Genomic DNA, 23953 nt, shown 5'->3' with positions numbered 1-23953 from the left:
TGTATTCCCCCCCGCATTAACTCTGGGCTCGCTCTTGTCCCCGCAGCGTGTCCCAGCCACTCCTGGACCGCACCGTGCCGGATTACACCACCTTCACCACCGTGGGCGACTGGCTCGACGCCATCAAAATGGGACGGTACAAGGAGAGCTTTGTCAACGCTGGATTTGCATCCTTCGACCTGGTGGCGCAGATGACAGCAGAGTGAGTGGGGCTGGGAGCTGGGCCTGGGAGGAAGAGCACTCAGCAGCAATGATGGCGGACACCTCCTGCCCAAGAACAATGACGTGTGCCCGAGTTTTCCCTCTTGGGCACAGAGGGAGCTCTGTGATCAGTGTCCAGCACCTCTGCTCTCAGAATTAAGTAGCTTCTTAAGCCAGGTCTCAGAGCCCACGCTCCAGCCCTAGAGCAAACGTGTACGTAGCTCACGAGCCGGAGTCAATCGACCTAGGCTCTGAGACTCGTTGCAGTGGAGATGTACCCCAAGTGGCCATGAGAAGTAGACGCAGATAAGTGCATGGCTGGGGGTGGAGGGGATCCATACGAAGCCAGGGGCGGGGGCAGGCCCTGACTAGATTGTTGTTGTGTCTGGCCAGGAGGCCAAGAGGCATTAAAGGATTTCTGCTGCCGAGTTCTGGGCCCCTCTAATCACAGCTGGGGAATATCTGTCTGCTCCATCAGCCAGTGGTTAATGCTGCAGCGGAAATGCCCCTGCACAGGGTTCTCCAAGGGGTGTGTAGACTTGTTACGAGCTTTGTCTCCTCTTGTCCTTTCAGAGACCTGCTCAGGATAGGGGTGACGCTCGCAGGACATCAGAAGAAAATCCTGAGCAGTATTCAGGACATGAGGCTGCAAATGAACCAGACGCTCCCGGTTCAGGTTTGACCACAGGAAATTTTGGGACTGGAATGGACTGAGGGAATCTGTCGATAAGATTCTAGTTTGCGGTGCAGCCCGGCTTCCTGTTTTCCCCTTTGCGTGGAGCTTCTCGGCCTCTGACAGTCACACGGGATGGGACGCGCCTCCCTGAATCCAAGGCACTTGGGCCGAGAGGGAGACCAGCCTTGTGTTTGTGTTTGGAACGGAGCCGGCGATGCAGTCTTCATATTGAAGACAGATTATCGGATGAAGACTTCACCCCCTCTTCCTGCCCCATCTCCGCTGCTCGCAGCGCCGTGGGTTCAGGAGTTGTTCCGCTTCTTGGATTTCCTTAACCCCGAAGTCGCAAACGTTCTCCTCCTGCTACGCGCCTTTTGGAGACGCTGCGGGCGCTTTCCCGAGCTCTTGGCCTAGCGAGGGAGAGGGGGTTGTGGGGATACAAGCATACACAGCAGCTGCACGACCGTGAAGGGCATGGAGCGGGGTCCAGCCTGGCCTTCTCCTGTGCAGCCCCAGACAATCATGTCCCCCTGCTGCCCCCATACAGGGATCTGCACTGGAATGTGTCGGAAGGGAGGGTATCGGTCCGTTTGGCTCTGGATGCCAGAATCTGAACCCAGTGAGATTACTATGCAGGGAGTTGGACATACCAACTCCAGATCTCTCGTCCCTCTTTGTTTTATGGCCGAATCTGGACTGCGGAGAAAGGCCATCAGCGCGAGTTTGCACAGGGACCAGGGGAGCAAAGGCAGCCTTGCTCCTGCTCAGCCAGAGTTCGGAGAGGCGGCGGGGAGGCCAGGCCGAGCTGACTGAAGAGCCTGGCTTCTCCCCAGTCTCATGTTTTATGCAGAAGGAGCGGGTCTTGTCAGAGCGCGGCCATCTCTGCAGAGCCTCTCCTGACACCCGCTGTGATTGCTGCCAAAAGACTCTCACTTCTGCTTCTTTGACTCTTCCTGGCCGCTCGGCTCTTCCCGAGCGAGCGGGAGAGTCCCAGCGCGAGCGTGTGTGCGTGCATGTGTGTGCGTGTGTGCTGGCCGGCTGGGTGAGGGCACGGGCAGAATAAAGGCAATAAGAATTTTACTTGAGTTTCCTTCGCTCGCTTAGTCTCTGCCGCTGTACAGAACCCAAGAGACACGGAGCACAAGCCCATTCCTTCCTTTGTACAGGTGTAGTGCTCTCCCCCTCCTGGAGCACGGGGCATGGTCCTTCCCTGCCCCCAGCCCTGTGCTCCGGCCCCTGGCTGTAAATATCACAGGGAGTTGGCAGAAGGGCTGGCTTCACTAGTATCACCCCCTTCCCTGCCAAATCAGGCGTTGCTGTCCTACCACCCGATGCCATGATGGTCATACAGGGTCTTAGCCACTTCCTCAGCTGTGTCCACAAACCCACCAGCTTCCCCCCGCCCTTCCTCCCCGCAATGCTTAGTAGGGAGCCTTGCCCTATAGGAATTCTAAGGGCAAGGAGAAGGGTACTGTCCCCTGGCCGCATAGGGAGTGAGGGCTAGCAGGAAGTGGGGCTTGGACTTAAGGGTCACACTGGTTTGGCTACGAAGAGCTACACGTAGGGTACTATATGGTGCTGGTTTCTAACCCTCTCAGCCTGAACCGAACTGTGCAAAACAAACCTAGAGCCCAAGCCAGGCGCGACCAGCCGAGCGGGTGCAGCCAGCGGGCTGGGAGCAGAGCCTCTGTTGCCGGTGCCAGGAGCTCTGCCTGGGCCCAACCCCAAATTTGGAGAAACCGCCCAGGCTGGCTGGGCTTGTCTGACTTTCCTGGCGGCTGAGCCAGGCCCCGTTCTATCCTGTCTATTGGCCACTCTTGCTGATAGCCCTTCTAGACTGACAAATCCCCTGGGCTCCCCCAGGGAGAGAGCTGTTAGAGACCATCTTCCACCCACCTTTGCTCTTCGCTGGAGAACTTCAGTCCTCCAGCATCCCAACATTCCCTTGGGACTACTTAGCCCAGCGTAAGGAGAGGACAACTCGGGTGGCGTGCAGCAACTAGCTACGCCCGTGACTCGGCTATAAAATTCATGCCTGATCCTCAGCCACCTCTAGGCTTGGAAGGATTAGATGTTTATTGGCAGTGAACATCAATTTCACCGCACAGACGCAGACCAGAGAGAGAGAGAGATTTCCATTTAAATGGCAATTTACAGATAGGCAATAGGAAAATGCTGCTTGAGAACTCATTGGAGTTCGATTTAAGGGTGTTTATGCCCTGTATTTTGAGATGTGATGTACACACACACGTACACACACACACACACACTCTCTCTCTCTCTGTCTCTCTCTCTCCCCCAGCTGTGAAAACTTAAATTGATAAGTTGAAGTTTCAAAAGAAACCTGGATATTATCAGTCGAAGTGACGACCAAATACAAATTGAAATCTGCCTAGCCTGGCCACCTCCCATGTGGGACAGCTGCCAAGATGGCTGCTAGAGAAACACGGTGACTTCAAACAGCGGGAGATGAAGCTGTTCAAGGCAAACGCCCTTCCCCGAGAGCTCCCCGGCAGGCTGAGCCGGAGCCAGCTACTTCTGCCCAAACACCGTAGAAGGCTGGGAGTTGGATGGCTCTTCACGGGTTTTCCCTGCCCTTCACAGGGAGTCCTGTCTCTATACCCTTCCACTCTGCTCTCCTAGCAGCCAGAACTTGGAGAACCCAAAGCTCATTTTGCCCAGCGTTGGGTGCCGTTGGCTGCTGGTCCATGCCTCTTGCTGGGAGTGCCTAGGCGGACATTCATTCTCGGGTGGAGATGTCTGTCGCATCATAACCTTGGCCTCTCTCTTAGTTGCCTCTCTGCACTGTGGCGCCGCTGACTTGACGATCCCTGCACCATCCTTGGGAGAGGAGTGTCCCCCATAGCCTTCGAAAGCTCCAGGGCTGGCATCAACACGCACTGTGTGCCAATAGTTTGATGGAAACCTGGGTTTTCCTTGCTGCAGTTCAAGCCCATTTCTGCCCGGTGGGTCTGAGGAGCCTAGTGAGTACGACTGGGCTTGCTCCTCTCTGACATCTCTTGATGTGGATGGTTCTCCTCCCACCAGTCTGAATCTCCTGCCTTTTCTCTCAGGTCTTCCTCGGATCCTAGCTTTCTGGAGATCCAGGCCCGAAGGGGCCAAGATCATCTTGTCCGACCTGAATAATGCGGGCGCATCATCCTGGCACTCCTCAAACCTTAATCACGTGTCGCTGTGCTCTGAACTCTCCCCAGTTTGTCCAGAACCGAATGCAAAGTTGAATAGCGCCCTTGGTCCGCCCTGTTGGGCTGGACGATCCCCTCCCTCCTCTTGTGTGTGAAGGTCTCTCCTACAGCTCAACGAGGCAGTTCCATAGCGTCAGTTCTTCCACGGCGGGACCCGCTCTAGCCCTAGGATTGTGGCCTGTTCTGCTTTGTCTGACTTCTGTTGCGTGGCACTTCGTTCCAGGTTTTGTTTTTTAGCCCCTTCCTTCACTCTATCAAGCTCAGGCTATATTTTAAATCAGTCCTTTTGAGCGTTTGGGATCCTTTCCGCCATCAGCTGAGTTTCATTAGAGACCTTGGCTCTTAACCCTCCCGCTCACTGATGGAAATATTGCGTAGGTTAGGTCTCAGCTCAGGGGGAGTCCTGGATTGCTCCTTGGGAGGGTGTGAGGGGTGGGACAGGTAGTTCTGTTCCGTTTTTGTACTGGTTCCACTTCCTTTCTCTGGTCCACTGCCATCTGCTCTGTATCAGGCAGCTGACTTGAGTCTGGCTATGCCGTGTGGCATGAAACGAACGTCCATTTAATTTTGCTTTGCTTTTTTTTTTTTAAACTCCTTCAAAACCCATTTGCGCTCTGAGGCTGGGCTCTGCAACTGCGACCACCACCGACGTTGTGGGGGGGACGGACCTGACCCGGGGCCCAGCTTTGAAACGAGATCGCTCCCCGTTTCACAGCCTGGCCCAGAGCAGGGCCTTGTCGGGGCGAGATGGGTCTGCTGCCGAGTGAATACGCCCCTGGCTTAACGCTGCCCAGTGCCGGAGGGCCCAGAGTTGCCTAGCAACAGGCTTCCCAGCAGCAGCTGTCAGCACATGGTGTGGAGCGGGGCAAGCGGATCCTTTCCAAAATGGCGTGAAATGCGCCATGTGTGTTGGGCTCTCCAACGGCGCCATCCCTGTCTGTCCAATCAGCGTCTTCGCCTGCCCAGGGAAGGAACCAGGCTCCTTTGTGGCCTGGTTTGTTTCTGACAAAGGCATCTTGCCTCTTTGTCCCTTTCCTCTGGGTGCTCCGCACCGACTCCTCCAGCCGTTAAGCAGGCACTAGCGTTGATTGGTCTCTTTCCCTGCACCTCCCTCAGAGCAGGGGCTGTTTGCCGCTTCCCGCTCCTGGGAATGTGCCCATCCTTGGAGTTCCCAGAAAGAGCTGCCAGAGTCTTGGGGACCACGTCGCCTGGGGCCGCCCTTCCAGTCAAGGGTGAATTGAGATGGAAACCGCTGATCCGCGTGAAGTCCCACCCCCCCCCACCCAACCCCCGGAGATGGACGCTAACAGCCTGGATACACACGGTATCTGGGCAGCCAGGAGCCTGGTATCTCTAGTAGTGAACCGCCTCAGAGCCTGCACTGCAGCCATGATGTGACAGAGAGCTCCGTTCTCCAGGCACACCGTGCTGTGTCCAATGGGAGCTGCGGGGGGGGCCTGGGATCATGCAGCCCTCGTGAAGGGCAGAGTGGGGATCACGGACTTGAGGGGGTGAACGCCTGCTGCACAGCTGTGCCTCCCCCCGGCCCGATCCCTCCCCAAGCACTGAGCCCTCAAGTCAGCAGAGAGAGAGGCAGTAGCAAGGAGGGGAGGGAGAGAGGCCTCAGAAGAAGCTGAGAGCTAGAGATCTTCCTCTGTTTCATAGTGTCCCTTCTTCCACCTTGAATGGCTCTCCCTTCCGGTGCCCTACATGGTCTCCCTGGTGCTCAGCCCACTTGCTGCCCTGGGTCCCGTCTTCACAGTGTGCCCTAGCTAACTAATATAAGACTAATGCCTGGCCCAGAGGATTGTCTCGTGCCCTTTCCACAGAGAGGCCATTGCTGGCACTGACCCACATGCCGCCTCCTCCCACCACCTTGTTCCCCTGCGCGCACTGCTGCAGTTCTCCGTTCACTTGGCTCAATCGCCCGCTGCAGCTCTTGGCATTTTGGGACAGTTCTCTGCAGCCCCAGTGCTCTTCCCAGTCAGCCGCTCCCTGTAATGAGTGGGCTCATTCCGGCCACCTCTGGTCTTCGCTAGCCCCTGCCTCACCTCTTGAGCTTTCTTTTCTGGGCGGTCGTGTGCTGCCCTGTTCCCTGCAGAGCAAATGCTCACTCCACAGCCCTGACTGCTACAGTGATCCATCAGGAGAACTTGCTGTGTCTCCACTCCTCACTTCTGCTCTGTCCATCAGCCCCTTTTCTTATACAGTCGTCTCCTCTCGCACCAAGTCTATACAGACAACTCCCCTCCCCAGTCCTGTACTCTGGTCACCCCTTCTTCTGTCTTTGCATGCTGTAGCTCTGAGATCTGCATCCCTGCCTCATCCTCCCATGCCGCCTCTGCAGCGGGGCTGGCAGTGAGTCCTGCCAGCTTGGTCTGGGCCATGGTTCACCTGGCACTCAGATTCATTTCTAGAACAAACACGGTGCATCCTCAGCGCCCACCGGTTCTTGGTCCTCTCCAATTCTGAGCTTCATGCTAGCTATGCTCGCTCCTGTTACAAACTAGGCAGAAATTACTTCCCACTGGCTCTAAAACAAAGTGACCAACACCGTAATCCTCTTTGCTATCTTGACCTGCCCATGTTCCTCCGCCATACAGCCCGGCTGCTAGCGTCACTCCAGCTCTCACGCTTCTAATGGGGTGGGAGCCCTAGCTAGTGGGACAGTATCTGTGACTCCCTACCTGAAGTTTGATTGGCAGCAGGCCTTGAGTCTGACTCGCTCCCGTACAACCACAGCATTCCTGAACCTGAGTTTCGTATCCCAGCCTGCCCCCGGCCAGTCCCGTTTCGGCACAGCTTGGTTTGCACCTGGTGACGCTTGGAGGTCTCTCCAGGCGGTGTGTCCCCCCCACCTCCCAACTGGTTCTCCTGTACTGTACCTGCCACCTTTTTTATATATTGAGATGTATTTAATGGTGAAAAAGGAAGAAAAAAAAAAAAAGAAACAAATGATGCAATCATGCATTTGTAGAAATATTTTTTAAAGAAATACTTTTTTCAATTAAATTATTTAAGAAATCTATGGAGCTCCTTGGTTTGGGTGTGTTTATTGGCCTGGCTGCTCTTGCGGGAGACTGGGTAGTGGAGGAGGCTCAACACAAGGCCACTCTCCAGGGAGCTGTGGTCCTGCTCTGGCGTCCGTCCTTGCTTGCTGTTTGCACTTCACTGTCCCTGGTGTGCTGCCCCCATTTCAGCCAGTGTCTGCTGGATTCTTGCTTCCCACCAGAGCCCCAAGGCAAAGGGAGGAGCACAGAGCCCCAAGCAGGCGGCAAAAGGAAGTTCCTAGGAGAGAGACCTGCTGCTTGTTAGCCCCAGCCCCTGTTTGGGCCAACCCTTCTCGGAACACCGGCTGCCCCATCTCCCAGCCCGAATCCTCTCTCCTCGTGCTGCCCCGGCCATGCCCTGCACAACCTAATCACCTGCGCTGGGGGCTTGCTGCAGGCCGAGGGGCAGCCTTTGGTGCTCCAGATAAATGCCTTAGCAATAGGTGGGAGCTGCAGCTGTACAGCCACAGAGAAGCTGTTTAATTAGGGAAAGATTTTTAAAGTCAGGCTGTCCCCTACCCTGGGATGTGGCTCCCAGTCCTGTGTGCAGGGGTGCTAAGCCCCGGACTCTGGCTGATGGGACGGGGGCAAGGTCCCCCTTCTCTTCTTGGCACTCCCCAGCTTATGGGGGGTGCTTTGTGTTCCACCTGCCCTTGGCAGGGGCGGTGGAGAAGCAATTGCTCGATCCTGCAAGGATTTGATTCCTGGAGCACCTTGTTCTGATGCCAAGAGGAGCTGCGAGGGGGTTTAGGCCTGAGCTCCGGCCCCACGGTGCTGCGGCAGTTGCGCGCAGTAACCTTAGGCGGTTTCAGTACAATCCCTGCCGGGGGTTGCTCCTCGCAGGGGCAGGCTCACCCCCGAGCTGCAGCTTTGTAGGAACAGGAGACTGGGGAAGTAAAATCCAGGCTGTGCTGTACTGCCATAGAAACCGATGAGCTGGACCCCCTAGAGCGACCTAGGCGGGGGGGGGGGGGGGGGGTAGTGGCTTGCAGCCCTAGCCCTTATCCAGGCTTGCCACCCCCACCCCCCCAGGGCTGTGGTGTTAGCTGGTACTGTACTCCCCATCATCCCAAGAGGCTGGGAGATCCCCCAGCACTGGCCCCATCTGCCCCAGTGCTCCATCACCTGGATACCTGCCAATGAGATAAAGGGTGGGTGACACTAGAGCCTGCCCTGCCACTTCCCACAACTCTCCAAGGAAAGGTTTCTCAGGGGCTGTTGACCAAGGGCCAGCATGGGGCTGTCCTTAATCTACAGGCCCAGGAGCTGGTTCCTCTGGTTGGGGCCCAGGGCTGCTAGAACCATCTCCAGAAGCAGCTGCATTGAGCAGGACCCCAGTGGTTTTGTGTGTCGACTTCAAGCCTTGGCTCCGTGTTCTGCCGTCTCAGCCTGTTAATCCACCCATCCCTGGCCCCTCCGCTCCTGCCTGTAGGGAGATTCCTTTGCTTGCTCCCCAGGGGAGGTGGAGGGGCCAGGCCCAGGGCGCCCCGTGCAGCGGGGTGGGTTTGATACTGGGCAGAATGGGCGTGTCAGGGATGGGATGGCGGCAGCTGTGCAGAGGAGCAGGAAACATGGGCAGGCAGGAGGGGGTGGGGGCTGGTCATGTGTGTTGGTCTCATGTCTCCTGGGGAAGAGGCCCCAGTGGCCCCATGCAGACTCCTGGGCGGCAGAGCCCCCCGTTCTGCTCTTCTCACAGCCCTTGCAAAGGGGCCTTTTGTGCTGCTGTTTTTCTCCCCCTTTTAATTCCTAACCAGGAGATTAAGGGGGGAGACAAAGGATCCAATTGTTCCTGGGGCTGGAGAGAGCCTGGAGCTGCTGGAAAGTTCAGGCGGGGGTGGGGGCGGGAGCAGTGCCTCTGTCTCCAAACAAACCGGAGGGAGGGGCCCCAAAGCTGCCTGCCCCGCACCCCAGCAGCAGGAGGGGATTCCACCTGCACTTGCGGGGAGAGAAAGGGCTGCAAGGTGTCCCTGGTGTGGGTGCAGTCTCCGTTCCCGGCTGGCGCCTGCTTATCGGAGTCCCAGAATGGGGCCTGGAGAGCTCGCCCACGGTTTCCCTTTATTTTCATTCCCTGCTGCTGAAGGTGCAGCTCAATCCAAGCACAGTGTGTTACCTGTGCTGTGTCTGAGCCTGGGACTGGAGCCAGCCGGGCAAGTTACAGAGCTGGGCGGGCGGAGCTGCCTGGCTGGTGGGGAGAGAGGCAAGATCTTGTGTTTTTATGGGGCTTTATCAACCTGCCTGGGAAGTGCCTGCCCAGCACTGCAGTGCAGCCCCCTCTGGGGTACACAGGGGCTGCTGAACAGGGCAGGAATCCAGTGTCTTGCTGTTGCAGAAGGCTTTAGCCAGGGCAGGGATTGGGGCTAACACCCCAGCTTTTGCAGACGGCGTCCTGGGATCTTGCATGGGTGAGCAGGACCGCCCCACTGCCCAGAATATCACGTCTAAAAGAGACCTGCAACCCCCGTCCCCTGTCAGGGCCGGGGCCCCTCTGCCCCAGGATCCCCCCTGGCTAGCGCCTCGCACAAAGCCTGTTTTTCTAGAACCAGAGCCGCCTCCCTCCGAGATCTGTGGAGAGCCCCAGCTGGGTAAACTAGCCAAGGGCCCTGTCTCTGGAGCAGTGGTGCTATGTTCCCACCTTGCTCACAGGGCTGGTATTTGCAGTTTGTCTCTCACTGCCCTGATGGCCCCGGGCTGCAGGTGAAGACAGGCAGGAGGTGGGGGCCAGCTTGGGCAATCTTTAATCTGCTTGGAGTCCACGTTGCATCCTCTTAAAGGGACCGCCCCCTTCTGGGATGTGGCCCAGCGTGGGACAAGGCTCACAGGGCCTGTGGGGGAGCAGCCTTAAAGGCCCCCTAGTAACCACACACTGAGGCCTGTCCACGCATGAACCCTGGCTTGGCGTGCAGCTGAGCACCTCGGCAGGGACAACAGGCCACTGTCTCTGCGAAAGCCAGACCTCCCCCCTCCCGTGACTGCACTGAGGGACTCCATGAAAGCCCCAGGTTCCTTAGCTGGGCCAGGGCTGCTGGGGCACCATGGGATACCTACCCCACACTGCACCCTGCTCCGCGTGATCCATCACGGTTTGCACTGGCCCCCACCCCCCGCAGTGCGGAGACAGTCGTCCTATGGCCTTTGCACTCCTGGGCCGGACTGGCACCCTCGTGGCCCTCAGGCCTGGGTGTGTGGTGATTGGCACGGTGCTCTCCCCTTCCCACGTCCCTGGGGGTGAGGGGCAGGGCGGCAGGGCTACCTCAGAGCCTGGGGTAAGCAGGCCAGGAGTTTGGCTGGGAATATTAGCGCCTCTCCCTCAGTCCCTCCCCTGAAAAGGGGAGGAAGAGTTGGGATTAATTGACCGAGGCTGTTGGCTTCTCCGCGCTCTGGCTGCTAACTGTTGGCTGACACTCCCGAGACTTGGCAGCGCGGCTCAGAAACCATGTCAGCTGCCTGGGCCTATACAGCTGGAAAGAATCAGCCTTCGGCCTCTTTCCCCCCACCCCACCAGGAGACAAGCCGAACCCAGAAGGGGTGGGCCAGGCCCAAAACATCCGCGTGCACGAAGCGGGGACCAGCAGCCCGGGGATGGGGGGGACCTGAGAACAGGGGAGGAGGGGCTAAAATGGGGCTCATGAAGCACTGGTGAGTGAGCTCCCGGAACGGGCCACGTCCCCACTGAAACCCCCTCGCCCCAACCCCACGACCCTCCCTGCTTTCCTCACGCTCTGGCCATGCGCCCAGGAGTTGCTGCTTAATGGAGAACGGCAAGGCCATGAATGCAGCCAGGCAGTAGTTCGGAGCCCAGCTTGGGAGGGCCGGGCTGGGCTGGGGATCGGGCTGGCGGGACAGACGGGGCCACATCCCTGTCACGGGCTGAGGCGAGGCCTAGGAGTCTGTGTGGCCCCTGCACGGCTGGGGGGGGGTCTGTGCTTCCCGTGGAGCAATGGAAGGGGAGTGGCCCTTGCCTGTCTCCAGTGCTGCGGGACGCCCCCCCTGGCCCCAGCTCAGCTCCTTCTGGTTCCTGTTAGGATTATTTATGGGGAAGGTGTAAGTCTGTTCAGATGCTGACAACGCACAGGCCCCTGGGCGGCTTTTTCCCATGGAGTTTTTTTCCCCTGTGAAAGTCTTTGTGGCTCAATAACAGCTGTGTGGGGAGGGGGGGTATCCGGGTGTCATTGCCCGTGGGGCTGGGATGGTTGATCTTTGCCACGTGCACCTTTGGCTCCAGCTCCTAATGCTGCCCCGTTACTAACAAGCCGCTAAAGCCCCATAAGAGCAGGGTGAACGGGGTCGCAGAGGGGGATGTCTGGCGGGCCCCACAGGACGCAGCGGTGCCATTGCCGGTCCCTGGGACTGAAGGAAATGGGTCTTCATGGAACCGGTGGAACAAACTTAAATGGGCTTGGAGTCCCATGCGCCGCAGGGGGTGGGGGGATCCGGTGGGGGGCTGGTAAAGGTGCATTGGCTGCAGCTCTGGCATGATGGCTGCCGGTGGCAGGAAATGCTGGATTTCTCCCAGCTCCCCCTGTGCCTGAGGGCTGAGGAGCCTGCAGGAGGGCAGTTAGGAGATGCTCGGCGAGGGGAGCGGGCTGCACTGGCTGTGTGCACGCCCCAAAAGGAGGCCTGTGTTGGATGCCCTGCCTGGAGGTGGACTGGGGTCCATTTCTGGCCATGTGATTGTGCTCATACTTCGACCCTGCCCTGCAGAGCCCTATTTCCAACACTCCCACACGTATTCCCTGAACGGGAAGAAGCAAGAATGGTTCCCAGACCAGACCTGTCTTAGGTATCTCAGCAAGGGGCATTCAAACCAGTCTCCAAAAAGATTCCTTACTACGACAGCGCTGTTCTGAGAAAGGGTTACTAACTACGTAGTGTAGCCAGGCTACTTGCAGTGTTTCAGACTAGAAGGGACCTGGGGCGGTAGGGGTTAACCAGGATCATCTGTTACTTGGATGGCTAATAGCCAGGAGAAATGCAAGCTAGCTAGCTGGGTGCTTATATGGCCCTCATCCCTGCAGTATGTTACAGAAGAACGTGGGAGAAAACTCTCAGGGGTTCTGTAAAGGCTGCAGAAACAAGCAAGGAAAATATGCTTCCCCCCCAGACTGGAGGTGCTTATTTGGGGCTCTGCAGAGATGCAGCCCTTAGAAGACACGATCTATGGAGAATATGGCGCTACCCCAAAATATTTCCAAGCTGAGATCTTCTTTGGCAACGTTCAACTAGCATGGAAGGTTCACTGCAAACATACCCGCATTAATCATCCGGCTGCCTGTCTGCATTGTTTCAGGGAAAATCTGAAATGGGACTGGCCCAAGAGACAAAACACAGATTTTGATTATCAAACACAATCAAAGCTGAGAAACTCATGGATTGGGGCCTTTTAATCCAGCGCTTCCTCCCTGTGATGCCTCATCAAGGAAGGGAGATGGGGGCATAGGACAGACAGGTGAAAGTACTCTTTTGCCAGTATAAGCTGCATCTCCACTAGGATCAGGGCTGGAATAGCTATCCCAATACAGCTCTACTGGCAAACCTTTTCTAGAGTAGACAACCATTTTGTATCCTCTGCATATTTTACCACCACATTGCTCATCCCTTTTCTAGATGACAGAGCTATTTGATAGTAAGCAGCATGTTCCACTCCCTTGCTAACCTTGGGCCATGTGGTAAATTGATCATTTATTCCTACTCTTTGCTTCCCATCTAGCTGGTTTCTAACCCCTGGTACTACTTTGCCTCTCTCTCCGTGGCTACTTCATTTTTTTTAATAACCACTTGTGAGGGACCTCATCAAAGACTTCCTGAAAGTCCAGCTGTGTTATGTCAAGCAGCTCTGCTTTGGCCACTATTTCGCTGAACAGGTTCAGAGACTCCTAATAGATTAAAGAGGTATGATTTTCCTTTACAGAAGTCTGGCTGGTTTGTCCCCATCATATCGTGGTCATCTAAGTGTCTGATAATTCTCTGTTTAATTAATCTTTCAACCAGTTTACCTGGTATTGAAGTAATGCTTGCTAGTCTGACATTCTCAGGAACACCCCTAGTGCCTTTTTAAAAGACACACACAACGTTTGCTGGCTTGCAGTTGGCCAGCCTAGCAGCTGAGTTTAATGAGCAATGGCATATTTTTGCTAAAACTCAGCCACTCACTTCAGAAGCTCCTTTTGATTTCTTGGAGGTACCATCTGGTCCCAGAGACCTGTTGCTATTTATTTTTATCGGTTTATTGCAGCCCCTCTTCTTTGGGCACCTCAAATGATGACCGTACCTCCTCCTCCGCACCAAAAAGAGTGGGTATCTCCCCAACTTCCCCTGTGGCGGAGCCTGATGGACAAAAAAAGGTTGGGGAGTTTTCCTGCAATATCCTTTTCCTCTTTAATTGTTCCCTGGTGGCCCAGCGAAGCCAACAATTCTCTTGCCAACTTCTTGCTTCTGATCTAACTTAAAGAATTTATTGCCTTCAAAATCCTTATTACAATGGAACTGGTCATAGTTTATGCTCCTTCCTCTGGTGCTCAGTTGGGCTGGAATTCCATTTTCTGAAGGATGTCAGTTTGTCTCCTATAACCACCTGTCCTTTGCCATTTAACCACCCTGCTTTTGTTTTTTGTTTGTCTTCCTGCTTCCTTTCTTGTGATGGGGAGTGTGCACCTGCTGCGTCTCTGCTCCTCTCACTCACATAGCCTCCCTGCTGAAATTCTTCATTTGTGGCGAGTTTCCTTCTGTGCGGGAAATCCCCTTTCCTGGAGCTGAACCCAAAAACTATGAATCTTCTCTGGAGAATGCTGAACTTATTTCTGGTGAACATGACTTGATGGTTCACCTAGTGTTACTGTCTGAATCAACGTTGCTTATTACCTAACCCCCGGCAGGAGCAGTCTAGAACTAGTTATTCCAAGAAGCGGTTGTTTAGGATGTTGAGAAATTGCTTCTCTAAACCCCGTCCTCATGTGACACTTTTTGCCAGTTTACGTGCAGGAAGCTGAAGTCACCCACTATTACCTTTTATTAGACTCAGTTGCTTCTTTGATCTCCCTCAAAACCGTGCACTCAGGACCCTTTTCCAAATGCAGCCCCTCCACCCCCCACCCCTTCTATATGTGCATTCTTATGATCTGGGAGCTGTATCCAGGAAGTTTCTACTACACATCCCAGCTCCTCAGAAATGTCAGCTCATTAGATGCTAGGAAGATTTTTCGGTATAGTACCTCACCCCCTCCCCTCTCATCCCCCCCCACCAACTTCCTCAATAATTTATAGGCTCTTACAACATTCTGGGTAGGCCCCAGAACAGCTTGAAATTATTTTAAAATAATATGTCATGGGTTCTTTTTCTTTTCCCTCTGATCCATTAGGCCACGCTTGCTTTGTATTTTCAAGCTTTTTCTCTGCACCCATCAGGGTTAGAAACTCACATATTTTTTGAATGAAAGCAGAGGTTCTCTCGATTCTAGCAGCCGATTTTATCACAACGCTTGTGGCAGAATCACGCGAGTTGGCAACACCCCTACACTATGCTGCTATTCACCATGGTTCAGTCACGCCTGTTGTGTTTTCCTCTACTGCCCGGCATTCGAGTTTTTAAACTCCTTGCACCAGTGTATAATGGTGAGAACTCTCAGCAATCCCTACCCCAGAGACCCCGCCCTTGACGCTTACCGGGGTCGGAGTGCAGGGGTGCCCTTTGATAATATAATACCTAGCTCTTACCATCAGCAGATTTCAGAGCACTTTATGATGTATTCTTACTCCCATTTTACAGACGGGGAAACAGAGATGCAGAAGGCTTAGTCACCTAGCAGGCCAAGGGCAGACCCTGGAGTAGAACCCAGCTCTTTTGAGTCCCAACTCATGCTCTATCCACTATGCTGCACTGCCTCTTGAACAGTAGGGAGAAATCATGAATTGGAACTGCTTTCTGACAGGCCGCAGCTATACAAGGAGGAGGGAAGGGGAAAAAAAAGATTAATGGAGATATCCTATCTCCTAGAGCTGGAAGGGACCTTGAGTCCAGCCCCCTGCCTTCACTAGCAGAACCAAGTACTGATTGTGCCCTAGATTCCTAAGTGGCCCCCTCAAGGATTGAACTCACAACCCTGGGTTTAGCAGGCCAACACTCAAACCACTGAGCTATCCTTTCCCCCCTGCTTTGCCCAGCTTTGACTTAAATCCTTTCTTAGGCCAGTTGAGTCAAACCAATGCAACCCCCTGGGAGACACTCTGATTTGGGCTTAAGGGAGGCACATTCTCTGCAACTTGAAGTCTTTAAATCAAGATTTGAAGACTCCAGTAACTCAGCCAGAGGTTCTTGGCCTATTGCTGCAGCGGGTGGGGGAGGGTCTGTGGCCTGCGATGTGCAGGAGATCAGGCTTGTCCCCGCTGGCCTCACAGTCCATGAGTCATATTGTGGCTTCGCTTGAACCTGTTCCTAATTGCCTCCCGCAAAAGCGCTCTGCGCCCGGTTCAGTGGCAACTGGTGCGGCCATGCGGCCTTCTGCACAAAAATCGTGCCTTCAGCGCAGCTGCTGGTGAGATCACAAGCACTTTTTCCCAGCATGCCTTTCTGGGGGCTGGCCCTTTGCATTCAGCAGAGGTGCAGGTAGAACTGCAAAGAGGCCATGTGGCAGGTGGCTGCGGCTGCGGGCTGGCCCCTTCTCCAGCAGGCAAGCGCCTTGAGCCCTGGTAAGCTCCGCGCGGCCTCCCCTCTTACTCCTAGGGTCCAGGGCTCCTTCTCGCTTGCGTAAGGTCTTATTGTGGACCGAGTCCCTCTTCCTACTTCACTCCTTTACCTCCCAGCCTGCCCCTTCTCCAGCTCTGCTGCCAGACCCGTCGCCCTTGCCTCACCAACGTGATGTCTCCAGAAAACGGGGTGTGGCTGGCATTGGGAAGTGGGAACCCCAAGGGAGGGCAGAGTGACTTCCGCAGCAGCCCCTTCCCCTGCCCATTAAAAGCATGGTTCACGGGGCTTCTCTGCACGCGGGACTTCTCCCTCCCGCCCTATGGCAGGGGTGTAGCGTCCCCGTGCTAGCCCCGGTCTCTGCCTGAGTCTTCGAGGGAAGGGGGCAGCTGTCACGCTTCTGCATGTCCCCGCCTGAGCGGCCTGGGTGCAGCTGCTGTGGAATGTGACACAGCCAGGGACAGGGCGGGGGCGGTTGGGGGGGGAAGGCCAGGAGCGGAGCTGCATTGTGTGGCATTTTCCACCTGCTCCCTGTTAATGGGGGATTAGAGCCGGACAGACCCCAGCCCAGAGCGCATTGCTGGGCGGAGCACGAATCCAATCCAGGCTGCAGGCGGGTGGGGGAGGCACTGGGCAAATACCTGTTCTTGGCATCACTGCAGGCTGTCCCATAAGCCATGCAGAACATGTTCCTCCGTGTGTGTGTGTGTGTGTGTGTGTGTGTGTGTAAAGCAGACAATACACGTTCCTGCACAAGTGCACACTGGTGCAAGAGTTTGCACAGCTAAGACCCGCCCCTGTACGTGGGCATGCATTTGCACAGGTGGTGCATGGGCAGGGGCACATTTGTGCAGGTGGTGCAGGCTTCCGCACATATGCGCTGATGCGTATACGTCTGCACAGGTGGCAATCTGCGTGTGTGCGCACGCACCTTTCTGAGGTTGGCAGTTGTGGTTGGCAATATTCCTGCAGTCTCAGCGCATGATGTAATCTTTAATTAAAGCTTCATCTTTAATCCCTGGAGCCTCCAGGACAATCCTGGAGGGTTGGGAACCCTACGTCCCTTACGCAGGTGGGGCATGCTCACACATATCCCTTCTTCATGCCAGCAGGGAGAGCCCACCAACGCCAGCCTAGAAAGGTGCAGAAGCAGCCACAGGCTGACTTGAATGCCCTGCTCCAGGCTGCGTGTGTAACGCGTAATGAGGTGTGAAAATGGGTTTGGAATCTGCCTGCCATTCGGAGCTGCCAGGGCCTCGTCTGCCAGCTCCCCGTGCCCTCCTTGCCCCTTGCCTCGGAATCCCCGCCCGTAGAGAGTTTCCAAAAGCGTGAATCAGTGCTTGAAGCTGCTGAGAAAGTTCAAAGCAAAACTCCCCCTTTTCTCGGAGCAGCTGTGTGGGTTTCATCTCCGCTCCACGCTCGCTGGCTCGGCGGCTGCAGCCTGGAGTCATTTTATGCCATTAATGGGTTTCCTTTCTCTGCACCAGTTAATGATCCAGCGTGTGAAACATCAGGGGCTGAGGGCCCTTAAACTGGGGCACTGTTGTGTGGGGGCGGCGTGTGAATTTTACCGCTCATAAAACTTGAACTGCCGAGCAATGGCTAAAGTCAGGCCTAGTGTGAGCGAGGGCTCACCCCACACAGAGCTCGGCCGAGGGCCCTCAATCCACAGCCCCTGCTGTCCCACCCCTGGACTCTCCCCTGCCACACAGCTCTGCCAGTGCCCCTCAATCCCGACCCACAGCCCCCTGCTGTCCCAGCCCTGGACTCCCCCCGCCCACAGCTCTGCCGGTGCCCCTCAATCCCGACCCACAGCCCCCTGCTGTCCCAGCCCTGGACTCCCCCCCCGCCACACAGCTCTGCCGGTGCCCCTCAATCCCGACCCACAGCCCCCTGCTGTCCCACCCCTGGACTCCCCCCCGCCACACAGCTCTGCCGGTGCCCCTCAATCCCGACCCACAGCCCCCTGCTGTCCCAGCCCTGGACTCCCCCCGCCCACAGCTCTGCTGGTGCCCCTCAATCCCGACCCACAGCCCCCTGCTGTCCCAGCCCTGGACTCCCCCCCACCACACAGCTCTGCCGGTGCCCCTCAATCCCGACCCACAGCCCCCTGCTGTCCCACCCCTGGACTCCCCCCCGCCACACAGCTCTGCCGATGCCCCTCAATCCCGACCCACAGCCCCCTGCTGTCCCACCCCTGGACTCTCCCCTGCCACACAGCTCTGCCAGTGCCCCTCAATCCCGACCCACAGCCCCCTGCTGTCCCAGCCCTGGACTCCCCCCCGCCACACAGCTCTGCCGGTGCCCCTCAATCCCGACCCACAGCCCCCTGCTGTCCCACCCCTGGACTCCCCCCCGCCACACAGCTCTGCCGGTGCCCCTCAATCCCAACCCACAGCCCCCTGCTATCCCAGCGCTGGACTCCCCACGCACACAGCTGTGCTGGCACCCCGCAATCCCAACCTGCAGCTCCCTGAAATTTCAATCCAGGGCCCCCCCAGCTCTGCCGATGCCCCCCAATCCTGACCTGCAGCCCCTACACTCAAGCCAATCTCTCCCTCTGCCCCCCTGCCAGAGGATCGCAGCCCCTCCCCCTTCCCCGCCAGCCCCAAACTGCAAAGCGCTCACATTCCTGAATTATTCTCTAAACAATCGGCTGCTCCCGCCATTCCATTAAAGATTAAACAGCCCCTTCAAGAAAAGAAAACCAGTGTGCGCTGGCTGCCTCCCTGCCTGGGGAGCCTGGCTGCCCGAATCCCAGCAAATCCCCACTGGGACTGGGGCTTTCCGAGGGAGGGAGAGAGAACAGGCGATGGCTTGTGTTGTGTGTGTACCTAGCACAGTGGTGGGGGCGGGTGTGCACAGACACACACATACAGAAAGTGCGGGCCATTCTTTGCCTGTCTATGTGCTCGTGTGTATTTATCTCCTGCTGTATCTGTGTGGGCTTTTCTCATCATTGGGCTTTCTCCACCCGCACCCTGGGGTGGATGGGACGGCTGCCAGGTTCCGCCACGTATTTCGGTCTGTTCAGGCTTCGGGGTGTCATGCTGATGGATCCGGCGTCTTTCTCCGTTGTTCTGCGCGTTTCTCGAGGCCGGCTTCCTTTTCTCTTTCCAGGGGGTGTCAATGGTCTCACTCGCCGTGGAAGTCCTGGTGGTGGCATCTTTAGAGCACGTCCTCAACGTGTCCATCCTTGCCTTCTTTACCGTAGCCCATGCTGTAGCTTGGTTTGCATCACTTAGGATTTGTGATGTTCCAAGAAGCTCCTCCAAGTGGAATCTGAAGCACTTCCGCGGGCGTTGACTTTAGAATGAGTTGATCTTCTTATCAATAGCTGATGGAGATTTCCGGGTTGCTCCACAAAGGAGGCCAGACATAATGCCGGTGCTAAAAATGCGTGCGTTTGCGTCAGGGCCAATCACGCTGCTTTTCCAAAGCTTTTTGAGTTCACGAGAGTTGTTTGCTGCTTTTGACCTTTTGCCGCTGGCTGCAGAGAGAGAGGCCCAGCAGGGCGAGTGTGGACAGGTGGCTCTGGGCTATGGATGGGAGCAGCAAGGGCCAGGTTCATACCAGACCCCAGCCTGAAGCCGGGGCTGGGATGGACTCAGGATGCTGGCGGTGGCATTGGAGAGTGGTGTGCGTTGAGTCCTCACTCCAGAAGGAGGTGCCATCAGCCATGGGACAGTCCCTTGAACTACGTGTTGGCCTGTACGCCTGTGGGCTTTGGTGTGGGCACCGGGGTTGGCTCCTGTCACGAGGGGCCCAGGGTCACTCTATGCTCTTCCAGCAGGCTGGGGAGGAGAGGTCAGAGCCTTGCTTGCCACAAGTGCTTCCATGGGTACTTCTAGTGCCCGAGTCCTGGTCATGCCTTAGGCCTGGGCCTTGTTATTCCTGCCGAGCCCAGCCGGGATGCGGGCGATCTTCTCTGCCAAGCAGGCTGCTCCGCCGGAGACGCTGGGGCCGGCCGGGTTTGCAAATGGCTGATGGCGGCAGCGTGACTCTATGACAGAGCAGAGAGAGCTTCTTCTTCTGCTCTGGCCACGGCCTAGGCTTGCAAGGCCGGTTGCCTGGCTAGGTCTGGCTGCTTCCCGCCAGTGCCTCTCAAGTGAGCAGAGTGACACACAGGAGAGAGCAGGGCTGGGGCTGTTCTTGGGCTTGGAGAAGGAGAATCTATTGAAACCACGACCCGTCTCTGAGTCTGTCCCTCGGAGACCAGCCTCCTTTGGCAACCGTGGCCCCAGCCTCTCCCTGCCTTCGACTTGGAGATTAAAGCAGCCGAGCTGCCGGGAGAGCCGAGAGGAGGCAAACGGGGCGCTGGGGCGACAGGGCCAGATGGCAGCAAGCGGGGCTGGGGGGAGCGGTGGGGGTTTGTGTACACAGCCGGCTCTGGCCAGGCCGATGAGGAAAGGCTGCGGGGCAAGCGGGCGTGGCTGGGGCCCGGTGTACATGCTGAGGTATGTGAGCCGATGTTTTCATCGCTGTGCAAATAAACCTACATTCTGGCGGGATGGTTTCCAGGACCGCTGCAGTCTGGGTGTTCCCCGAAGCCAGCTGCAGCTGGAGTAACAGGGTGGGGGGCAGGCTCGGAGCCCCTCGGCCTGGCTTCACTCCCTAGCTGCTGCGTAACGCAGGGGGCAGGCTCTGTGCTGTGCGGGCAGGGGCTGGCAGCGTGACGGGCATGTCCGCGTGGGGGGAATCTGGTGGCGTCTAGGGCAGTGCTGTGCCCCGCGGCACTGGCTGGCAGGGGGGTGTCTCTGTAGCTGTCACCGCTGCCCTCTGCTGGGTGGAATCAGACCTGCTCAGCTGTGTCCTAGGCCCTAGACTGCTAACCCCTTGCGCTGGGTAGCAGAGTGACCCTGGTGAAGCCTGAGGGGGACACGGATTTGTTACAATGTTCTCCGGTGCTTGGATCACACGGGGCTCCCAGTCCTGCCCCGGGGACGATTTCTGGCAGGATCTATCCCCCGTTAGGGAGCGACGGGTCTCTCAGCCCTGCTCCGGAGACAATGCGCCCTGGGCACTCCCCATCCTCCCGGAGTGCCCGGAGTTGAGCTCTGCCTCCGCTCTCAGTGCTCTCCCCGGGGCCATCTGCAGCCGCGGTGCTGCCAACACCAGCCCTGCCGCCTGCGTGTGGCCTGCACACAGCCCCATCTCCCCGGCTCGGCGCTCCTGCCCCCGCACACACAGCGATGCGCAGCCTACTTGCCGCCTTCCCCAGTGCCCCTTGCCCAGCCCTGGCAGCATCACACCACGGTTGGCTGGACAGAGACAGAGCGTCTGGTTTGCTGAACGGTATCTTTCTGCTCCTTGGATAAACTCCTGGCCCAGCTGTAGGTGGAACATCTGTTCGCCTGGTCTGTGATTGCCAGCTCAGGGAGGGGGCTGCCCCGAAGATGCTGTGTGTGGGGGCGGAGGGAGCAGGAGAGCTGAGCGTTCAGCCTGAGACTCTGCCAGGGGGTGACAGATCTTGTTGCTGTAGATCCAACACACTGGTATGTCCCCACCGTGCGACGCTGCCCCTCAGCCCTGCTACAGCGCCCTCCTGTGCTGTCTGCCCCCCCCCCCCCACACACACACGCACGCACAGCTCAGTTGCGAGGCTCATGTGACTCCTTCCCCCTCGGCAGCTCATGTGCCGAGAGACCCAGTCAAGTAGCCCACTGGCTGCACTGGGGTGAAATCCTGACGGCTGCTAGGCGTGACAGAGCCAACCGCCGAGGCGGGTTTGGTAAAGTAGGTCACGCCGGCGCCTGCCAGGGCCCGTGACGGCACCACGATGCAGCAGATCCTGGGAGTCAATATCACCAACAACGCCACTCCGCGCGCTGCACCTTCAACAGCCTCCTCGCACACCACCCCAACATTACGGGCACGCTGAGCGGGCTCCTGGTGGCCCAGAGCCTCCTGGGCAATGAAACCAGGCCCGGCCCCTGCCTGGGGCAGCTGGCGTCTGTTAGACACATCCCCGTGAGGAACCGCACTGGGCAGGAGGCCGGTTTGTGGGCCCCGCTCCTGGCTTGGCATGAGTCACCTCCAGCTCCCGGGCACAGACAGGATCCAGTGGGCATGCTCGGAGCGTAACACAGACATTAGCATGGCAGCGTTCCCCGCCCCCCCTCCCGACACAGCAGCCAATTATTTGCATGGCCCGTCCCATGCCGGGGGTCTCTAGGGTCTCCCCATTGTACTGGTTCAGCTGCCCGTTTGCCCAGCTTCGGGGAGATGGGCCATGCCAGTCTGTAGCAAACCCTGGTGGGGGGGGGGGTTATTGATGGGGGAGAGCTTGGGCGTGAACTTTGTCAAATGTCGTCCCTGCAGATCTGTTTGGCCGGGGGTCTTGGTCCTGCTTTGAGCAGGGGGTTGGACTAGATGACCTCCTGAGGTCCCTTCCAACTCTGATATTCTATGATTCTATGTGGAGCCCTGACAGGTCCTCTCAGAGGTATGCTCCAGAGGAGAAAACGGTACCTGAGAGACAGGCTCGCAGAGGCCATGGTGATGGACAAGCTCCTGCCACCCTCCCCTGCTCTTTTATCTCAGGGACTACCTGCAACCCCCTCCCATGCCAGGGGCTCCGGGTGTCGCCCATTTGCCCCTTTCTGGTTTCCCGATTTTCCTCAAAATCAGTCGGGTTCTGCCCATGGATGCCTAGAACTTGCCCTGACCTTCGGGAATTGGGCGGCTGTGGGGTTCAAACGCTAGGGCGTTACCAACAGACAGAGCAACGCCAGCAGGCTGGGCGCAGGGACTGTGCTAACTCGGCCAAACCCCCCACGTGAGCTGGAGGGAAACTCCATCCTAGAGCAAGTGCTGATTTCCTTTCCCCACCCCCAGTTCTGTTTCATACGGGCTGGGTGAGATCACGGTCCTGGGGGGGGCTCTCATAGTCAGCCAATGATTTCTGGCAATCGGCTGCTGGATGGGGAGGCAGGGGTGGGCACCGGGGCTGGACAGGTTGGTGGGGGCTCCGCTGGGGGCTGGGCACTGGGAGCTAGGCGGTGGAGAGTCAGGGGCCAGGGGCTGGTCAGGTTGATAGGCGCTGGGGGCTGGGCAGGGAGCGGGGGTGGGGCTGGGTGGGCAGGTTAGTAGGCGCTGGCGGATGGGCAGGGAGGCCAAGGCCGGGAAAGGGCAGGGGAGTGCCCAGGAGAAGCTCTCCATGGTGGTGCAGTTGGCACTAGGAAGGGTTTACAGCCAAACAAGTTGCAGGGGCTGATCCAGCCTCGTTTATCCTGTTCTGCGAGGGCCGTGATCAGTGTGTGGCGGAGATAGCATTGCCATGGGAACCCGCATGTTTAAATCACCTGGCTTTGGCGTGTTTCCATTCTCCCCTTCCCGCCCGTCATGGGGCCCCAAAGTCCAGAGAGACGGTTCAGGGACGGCGCTGGCTGGTCCCTCCCTTCCAGCGGCCGCTGCAGGTGAAGGGAAAGTAGCCACAAGGACAGGCCAGATTAGAGTGCGGGACGATCGGCTCGGGATGATCGGCTCTGGCCGAGCAGTGGAAGAAAGGCCAAGGGAAGCGCCCCAGCACTAGACCTGCAGGGCCACAGGCCCAGCCACGAGGAGCCGGCGGGCATGCCGCAGCGAGTCAGAGCAGATGGATCTCTCCGAGTCCGTGAACTCGAGCCAGGAAAACTGGATGCAAAATGATGAGTTAGGCACAACCAAAGCCTCCCTTTTCTCCTGAGCCCTGCGGAGAGATAACCGTGCGCCTGTCCCATCTCCCTGCCGGCTCCCAGCACCCTCCTGGGCCATCGGCACCCTTGGGAACCCAGCAAGGAATAACAGACCTGTCCCGGTCCCCTCTCTCTCCTCCCTTTCCCATTCACCCAGGCACCACTGCACACTTCCCGCTGGCCCGCGGGCAGGGGATATAAGCTTGTCTACACTTGAAATGCTACAGCCGCACGGCAGACACTGCCTACGCCGATGGGAGGGGCTCGCCCGTCGGCACGGTTCATCCCGCTCCCGAGAGGTGGTAGCGAGGTCGAGGGAAGAATTCTGCTGTCGACCAAGTGCTGTCTGCACCAGGGGTTAGGTCGGCTTCATTACCTTGCTCGGGGGTGTGGATTTTTCACACACCCTGTGCCATGTAGCTGAGCCGACCAAACTTTTTAATGTAGCCCCGGCCTAATCCTTCCTT

General features: G+C 57.4%; 1 protein-coding gene across 4 annotated transcripts in view; it reads left to right on the top strand.

Annotated features, from left to right (window-relative positions):
- The window catches only part of EPHB3 (EPH receptor B3), a 49992-nt gene extending 48035 nt beyond the window's left edge, over positions 1-1957 (top strand). For all 4 annotated transcript variants that reach the window (XM_008170692.3, XM_042853804.2, XM_042853803.2 and 1 more), the window contains 2 exons: positions 47-202; positions 775-1957. In XM_008170692.3, coding sequence (XP_008168914.2) covers positions 47-202; positions 775-883 — 265 coding nt within the window. In that variant the 3' untranslated portion in view covers positions 884-1957. The remainder of the gene's footprint in view (positions 1-46; positions 203-774) is intronic.
- The last annotated feature ends 21996 nt before the right edge of the window (positions 1958-23953 follow it).

The sequence above is a fragment of the Chrysemys picta genome, chromosome 9 (genome assembly GCF_011386835.1).
Source record: "Chrysemys picta bellii isolate R12L10 chromosome 9, ASM1138683v2, whole genome shotgun sequence".
NCBI lineage: Eukaryota > Metazoa > Chordata > Testudines > Emydidae > Chrysemys > Chrysemys picta.
Note: the sequence above shows the minus strand (reverse complement) of the source record. Positions and strands in the feature narration are given on the sequence as shown.